This window comes from Nomascus leucogenys, chromosome 12, assembly GCF_006542625.1.
Source record: "Nomascus leucogenys isolate Asia chromosome 12, Asia_NLE_v1, whole genome shotgun sequence".
Classification (NCBI taxonomy): domain Eukaryota; kingdom Metazoa; phylum Chordata; class Mammalia; order Primates; family Hylobatidae; genus Nomascus; species Nomascus leucogenys.
In genome coordinates this window covers 41,112,928-41,120,547 of record NC_044392.1, presented here as the reverse complement: position 1 = coordinate 41,120,547, position 7,620 = coordinate 41,112,928, and the positions used below count along the sequence as shown (strand labels likewise).

At 49.7% G+C, this 7,620-nt stretch overlaps 1 protein-coding gene across 1 annotated transcript; it reads left to right on the top strand.

The window, feature by feature from the left end:
* On the top strand, positions 1-5,772 carry NHLH1 (nescient helix-loop-helix 1). The gene is made up of 2 exons (XM_003258711.2): positions 1-273; positions 3,476-5,772. Exon 2 carries the CDS (start codon positions 3,648-3,650, stop codon positions 4,047-4,049), a length of 402 nt encoding a protein of 133 aa, XP_003258759.1. The 5' UTR covers positions 1-273; positions 3,476-3,647; the 3' UTR covers positions 4,050-5,772.
* Positions 5,773-7,620: the final 1,848 nt, after the last annotated feature.

Sequence of the window (7,620 nt, the reverse complement as noted above, 5' to 3'; positions counted from 1 at the left end):
AGGTGTGTATGTGTCTGAGGGTGTGTGTGTGAGTGTGGCTGGCCCCATTACCTGGCCAAGCCCACCACTTCCACCTGGGCCCTACACCCCCACAATGTGTACCCCTCTTATCTGCCCTGGAGCCTGTACAGCCATGCCACGCTGCCCCTGAGAGTCTAGAAAGCTGGTCACTAACTTTGCAGACGGATGAACCCTGAGCACCCAGAGGAGACTGGGGCTGTCAACGCTGCCCCTTGTCCTGCCGGCTTGGATCCCCTGACAGGGTCCTTCTAGGTAAAGGGGAAAACCGTGGGCGGGGAGGGATGGGCGTGTCCCTCCCTTTCTCTGGCTCAAGCCCCTTCCTAGAGCCTCGCTCTAGTTCTCTCCCTTGTGCGCTGTGTCTCTCCCTGTTTCCGCATGTCCCTCTTCTCCACTCCTCCCCTTCGACTCTTTGTGCCTATCTATCCTCAGTCGGGTTAGGGCTGGCAGAAGTGGGGTGGGAAGTCCTGTCCTGCAGGCTTGGAATTGCTGCTCCCCTGATCCTTGGACCCTGGAACTTTGAGACCAGAAGTGGATTTGGGGGTGAGGACTTGATGGGTAAATAGAAGCTGCTGCCGGGACTGGAACTGGGGAGGACAGTGGGGCCAGGTGGAGATGAGACTGGGACCAGATGGGGAGCACAGAGAGGGGAAGGAAGGTCATGGCAAAGTGATGAGGGATGAAGGAACACAGGGACCGGGCAGAGAAAATTAGCCTGTGATAGATGTGATAAATGTGTTGGGAACCCTGCAGCTGAACTCCTGCTCCCAACCCCAGCATGGGGATGGGCAGTTGGGGGCACTAAACATGTACTGGGAGGTGCTGACTTTGGGGCCTCCCACACTATTGCCATCCCCCCATAGTTCACTTGAACCCCAGAATATGGAATGTGTTCTCAATTTCAGCACTAACCACTTTCTGTTTCCTGTTACGATTGTGTGTGTACTTGTCATCAGATGTGGATGACTTTGCATCCCTCCAGAGCTTCATAGCTGTTTGTTGGCTTGACTTGAACCTATCTTCTGTGTGGTGGGGTGGGGCAAGGCTTGGGAGGATCCTAACCGCTGTGAGAGTGTCTATCAGGCAGGAAAGCCAGGGCTGGGGAGGAAGGGGAGATAGTGACGGTGCAGGCACCTTGGTGCTCCTGTTTCTAATCACTCTTAGTTGAGCTGATGGTGAGTGGCCCACTGTTGCCCTTTAACACTACACACAAGCAAAGCCCTTTCCCCAGCTTTTCCCAGGCCATGTTTGTGCTGCCTTGCCCTGATCTCCTCTGGTTCTAGGACAAGCAAACCTTAGCTGAGTCCCATAAGGGTAGCCCCAAAAATCTGTCTGTGTCCTCCTCTGCAGGCCATGTCTGAACCTTCCTTGGGCTATGGGAGAGTATGGGGGTAGAAGGTTGATTATGTTCCCTTTCCCCAGTCTTCCTTGCCGAGCCTCCAGAAGGGCCAGGGAATGGCAAGGGCTGAAAATTTCGAGGACAGAGGTGGAGGAAGGGGCTAGTTGTGCGTAGTGGGGTGGTGGTGAGAAGAGATATCTTCCCCCGGTTTTAGTGGACAGGATCTGATATCTACAATGGTTCTGCTGGGGAGGTTTGGGGAACTAAGAGGGGAGCTGTGCAGAGCTGGGGCAGCTGTGCAGAGCTCCATATGTCCTAGTCTACTCTACAATGGGCAATCTGTGTGTTTATCCACTCCTCCACCCCAGGCAGCAAGGGCGGAGAGGGGCCCTGACAGGGAGGGGACCACAGGGCCAAGGCTTGTATTCTTCCCTCACAACTGGGAAGCATCTAGAGTCATAGCTTAACTTCTCTTGGAGCTGTGGCTGCAGTCTTGCTCAGATTTTTTCCTCCTTTTATTTATTCATTTAGGTAAAAAACAACATAAAATTTATAATCTTAACCATTTTTAAGTGTACAATTCAGTAGTGTTCAGTATATTCATATTGTTGTGAAACAGATCTCTAGCACTTTTTCATCCTGCAAATGTATAATTCTATACCCACTAAACAACAACTCCCCTTTACCCCGTCCCTCCAGCCCCTGGCAACCGCCATTCTACTTTCCGTTTCTATGAATTAGACTACTTAAGTGGAGCTATACAGAATTTGTGTTGTTACGGGTTTATTTCACTTATCATCATATCCTCAAGGTTCATTCATGCTGTAGCATGTGACAGAACTTCCTTTTTAGGGCTGAATAATATTCCACTGTATGTATATACTACATTTTGTTTATCTGTTGTCTATTGATGGACATTTGGGTTGCTTCTACCTCTTGGCTATTATGAATAGTGCTGCTATGAACATGAGTGTACAAATATCTCTTTGACACCCTACTTTGTTTGTATATATACCCAAAGGTAGGATTCCTGGAGCATATGGTAGGTCTATTTTTTATTTTTTGAGGAACATTTATACTGTTTTCCATAGTGGTTGCATCATTTTGCAATCCCAACAAGGCATAAATGGGTTCCAATTTCTCCACATCCTCACTAAGACTTATTTTTCATTTGTTTGGTTTTTGTTTTTATAGTAGCCATCCTAATGGGTATGAAGTGATATTTCATAGTGGGTTTGATTTGCATTTTAATGATTAGTGATGTTGAACATTTTTTCATATGCTTGTTGGCCATTTGTATAACATCTTTGGAGAAATGTGTATTCTAGTCCTTTGCCCATTTTTTTCTTAAAAAATGTTTATATAAATTTATGGGGTACAAGTGCAATTTTGTTACACGCATAGATTGCATAATGGTCAAGTCAGGGCTCTTAGGATGTCCATCGCCTGAATAACATACATGGTACCCATTCTGTAATTTCTCATTTCACCCCCCTCCCAATCCCTCCTTTGCCCATTTTTAAATTGGGTTATTTGATTTTTTGTTGTTGTTGAGTTGTAGGATTTATTTATATGTTCTGGATATTAACCCCTTATCAGATATATAATTTGCAAATATTTTCTCTCATTCCATAGATTGCCTTTTCACTGTTGATTATGTTCGTCAATAAATTAAAGTCTGATGTGGTCCCGTTTTTTCTATTTTTGCTTTTTGTTGCCTGTGCTTTTGGTGTCATATCCAAGAAATCACTGCTGAGTCCAACGTCATGAAGGTCTCTCCCTGTGTTTTCTTCTAGGAGTTTTATGGTTTTAGGTCTTCAATCCTCTTGCTCAGTTTTAATCTGCCTGGTGTATCCTCCTCATCACTTCTTTCCTTTCCTGTTACTCGTTTTCTCTTCCCTTCTTACTACCTGTCCTCCTCCTCTTCCTTTCACCCTGTCCACCTGCCTCTCTGTCTCTCCGCCTCTCCCCACCCCGAACCCCACCCGTTTCTGCTGTTCTTCCCTCACACTCACAGTTCCCTACCCCTCGCAGCCCATCTCAAACCTGCTTTCCTTCCTCTGAGCTGAGCACTCCCTCCTCCCTCCGCTGCTATCACTTCTCTCTTCTCTTTTTCAGGCTTCAGACTGGAACCCTGACCATGGAACCCTGAAGTGGCAGTGACTTCTAAAGCTCGGTGGCAGACCCCACGACCCCAGGCCCTTCCTCCCCCTCCCACCACCAGCTTTCAAGCTCCCAGAGGGAGGGGTGGGGAGGGGATCCTGATCTCACAGAGCAGGGGGCTTCCATCATGATGCTAAACTCAGACACCATGGAGCTGGACCTGCCGCCCACACACTCAGAGACTGAGTCGGGCTTCAGTGACTGTGGGGGCGGGGCGGGCCCTGATGGTGCCGGGCCTGGGGGCCCGGGAGGGGGCCAGGCCCGAGGCCCAGAGCCGGGAGAGCCTGGCCGGAAAGACCTGCAGCATCTGAGCCGCGAGGAGCGCCGGCGCCGGCGCCGCGCCACAGCCAAGTACCGCACGGCCCACGCCACGCGAGAGCGCATCCGCGTGGAAGCCTTCAACCTGGCCTTCGCCGAGCTGCGCAAGCTGCTGCCCACGCTGCCCCCCGACAAGAAGCTCTCCAAGATTGAGATCCTGCGCCTGGCCATCTGCTATATCTCCTACCTGAACCACGTGCTGGACGTCTGAACTCGGCCTGTCTCCCACCTCCCGGGCCTCTCTGGGGCCCCTTTCCACCGCTCACTGCTTAGAAAGGCCGCATCCTCCTCCCCGAGCCCTTATACCTTGGCATGGAGTCCCAAAGGCCCTGGGCCCAGGCATGGAGCCCACCGGCTGGTCATGAGGGCATCTTTCTTTCACTGACCCAGGCACCTCGAGGGCTATTCTCCTGGGTTCCTTCCGGGGTTTATTGCTGAGGCCCAGCTGTGCAGAATTGTTTGCTAGTGTGGTTGGTATGGAATCCTTGCTGGCTTTAGTAAGCCAGCCGCACTTGGAGTCTGCCCCCAAGCTCTCTCACGGAATGCTGCCTCTTCCACCCCTATGTCCAAATTTTCAGCGACCACAGACCCCAGCTGTATCCTATCTGTTCTAGCTTCTCCTGCCCATGGTGGGGATGGGCTGTCAGAACTGCAAGGGAGGAAGGCTGGGGTTAGAGTGGGGAGTGGGCTTCTTCCTCTAAGATCTCAGTCTCTCAGTGCTTGGCAGAGGGATGGGGCCCTGGGGAGGCAGGAGTTGGTGCCCTGACTCCTGTGAGGGGAATCTCAGTAGCTGGCAATTATGAAAAAACTCTTCCTGTTTCTGTCCATCTTGTTCCTGTGGCTGAGCACATACAGACCTCAGATCTTACTTGGTAGTGAGTGCCTTGCCCTCTTTGAGCTATTTGGCCACTTCCCTGTCCCTCTGACTCCCACTGTCCCAATTTTCTCCCTCCCTGTGTGTCACTAGAGAGAGAAAAAAAAAAAAACCTAGATCCCGGATTAGGGGATGACATCCCAAACAGCCCGGAGTATTTGCAGAAGGCTCAGGCAACAAGTAGGCCACATCTCACTTCTGCTTCCTCATCTCAGCCCACCCTGAAAATGTGCAGCACCCTCACTGGTTCCTCCCCCTGACGCAAGGAGGATGCCCAGTTGTTGCCCTCTGGGAATGCTCAGTTCTCCTGGCCCTAGGACCTACTTATTACATTTTTTTTCTCTTTCCTTGAGCTGCCTTTGGCAAGGGAAGAGACCCCCAACTCTGCGCCCGTACTCCATGTTGCTGATCCCCACCTGCACACCATAGCCCAGGGTCAGCAGCAGAATGAAGGGCCTTAGAACCTGCATAGAAGAAATGAACTCACTGCATTTCTGTGCTCCCTCCTCCCTGGCACCAAACTCCTAGCTCTACACGTATATTTATTTATTTATGTATTTATTTATTCATCTATTTATTTACTTATTTATTTATTTATAAATATTGCTATTTATTGCCGAGTTGTGCACTTTGGGGTAGAGTGAGGGGCTCCCAGCAGCTCTAGCCGGGTCTCTCTTGCTTCCTCCCTGCTTACTCCTTTCCTTTTCTTGCTCCTTCTTCAACACCTGGTGTGTGTGAGCATGCCCTTTGCTCGCCACACCATATCCTTTCCCCAGATCCACCTGTCCTGACACTCTAGTCCTCCAGGATAGTGCTCTCCTCTCCCAGCTCCGGGGCTCCTGGGTGTCCTTCCTCAACTCCCTCCACCCCTAGACAATCCCACCCTGTCCCATCTGCCTCTTTTCTCTCCCCAGCCTGCCCTGTGACTCTTGCCTCTTCCTGATACTCCCAAGAGCAGGCCCCAGGGGTCTATGTCATATATCTCTGTGTGATTCCTTCTGGTTGCATTCCCAATTTCATACAAAAAGAAAAATAAAAGTGACCTCGTTCTAGCACCAGGTATGGTTGTGGTTCATTCAATTGGGTTAGGAAGCTGGCCTGCAGGTTATGGTAGGGTGGGCATTGAGGGTCCTAGGCTTCGTAGGCTCTTCTGATGGGGTCAGGAGAGCTCAGTTTGGGGAAAAAATGAAGACAGAGAGAAGGGGCCACAGGGAAAAGAGGTACAGGGCATGGGACAACATACAGGTCCAAGATCTCCCCACCAAAATCTGGGTGCCAGATACTCCCTTCTTGGCACTCATTTAGTGACACTATCTGACTTCTCTGATGTTGTGCTTCTGCTCCTGCTCTCTATGGCCTGAGAAGGAGGTGAATATTCCAGTGAAACCCAAGTTAAACATGTGTCTGTGGATCCGTGCTGCTGGGAAAAGCTATGGTATGAAACTGAGACATTGCCTTCCCCTTTATTGTCTCTACGCTGGGTCAAAATTCCCTGCAATCTCAGTTCTTGGCATATTTTGTGTTCTCCAGCCTTAGGATACTGGGGAAAACAGATGGCAGGCCTGGGACTCAGAGAAGAATATGGACAGGGATAAAAAAAAAAAAAAGAGTGCTGAAGGGACCCTCAAATGAATTTATAGATGGGGACACTAAAGCTCAGAGAAGGGCAGGGTCTTACCCAAGGCCACACAGCTAATTGGGGGCACAACTCAGGCCCAAATCCAGTTTCTTTCTACCATATGCTGCCAACACCCCTCTGCCTCCCTAAAATGACCCAGCCTGACAGCCCTCTTTTGGACCCCATATTTTCATAGGTGAATTGATAAACTAGAGACGATTTATGTGGTGAAGAAACCAAAAGGTCTGGAGACCACTTTATAGAAGGAATAGTTGAAAAACTGAGGATATGTGTTTTGATAAGAGTAGACATGGGGGTAATATGACACCCATCTTTAAATATTGAAAGAAGAATCAAAAATGGATATTCTGTGGGGCCCCAGCAGGCAGAACAAAACCAGTGAGTAGAAGTTAGAGGAAAGCAGATTTTAACTGGAAGAAAAATTTTGCAACACCTGGAGCTGTCCAGCAATGGCACTGACTGCCTCAAGAGGAGAACTCCAAATAGAGAAGGTGGAGAATCAACCACACGCAGAGAAATCATAGAGCACATTGCTGCCTCAGATGGAACACTGGCTAGGTTCATTAGAAGATCCTCTCCAAACTTAAGGTCATATGAGAAGGCTGAAGGCAAACAGCGGAGGGAAATGCAAAGACAACTTTCAGTCCCTGAAGGTTTTCTTTTTTCTTTTTATCTTTTTGAGACAGAGTCTTGCTCTGTTGTTGCCCAGGCAGGAGTGCAGTGGCGGGATCTTGGCCCACTGCAACCTCCACCTCCCGATTCAAGCCATTCTCGTGGCTCAGCCTTCTGAGTAGCTGGGACTACAGGCACCCACTGTCATAACCAGCTAATTTTTGTGTTTTTAGTAGAGATGGGGTTTCGCCATGTTGGTCAGGCGGGTCTCAAACTCCTGGCCTGAAGTGATCCTGCTGCCTTGGCCTCCTAAAATTCTGGGATTACAGGCATGAGCCACCGTGCCTGGCTATGGGTTTTCATCTTTGACAAACAAAGAATGACATAAGCAGCACGAGGGGCTTGAGTTAGACTTACGGAGGAGCTTCCATACAGGAGGACTTGACATCTTCCCCTTCCCATGTGAGTTAAATGACATGTGCTCTGCCCAGAGCCTGGCAAAAGAGGGGGCTGAACTGAGATCAGGGAGAACTTCAGGACTCCAAAGGGCCAGAGATGGACGGGAACACAGAAATCACTGAATCCAACAACTTTATTTCAAAGGCAGGTGAACTACTGTCCAGACAGGTGACGTGACTCACCCATGATGATGGCCTG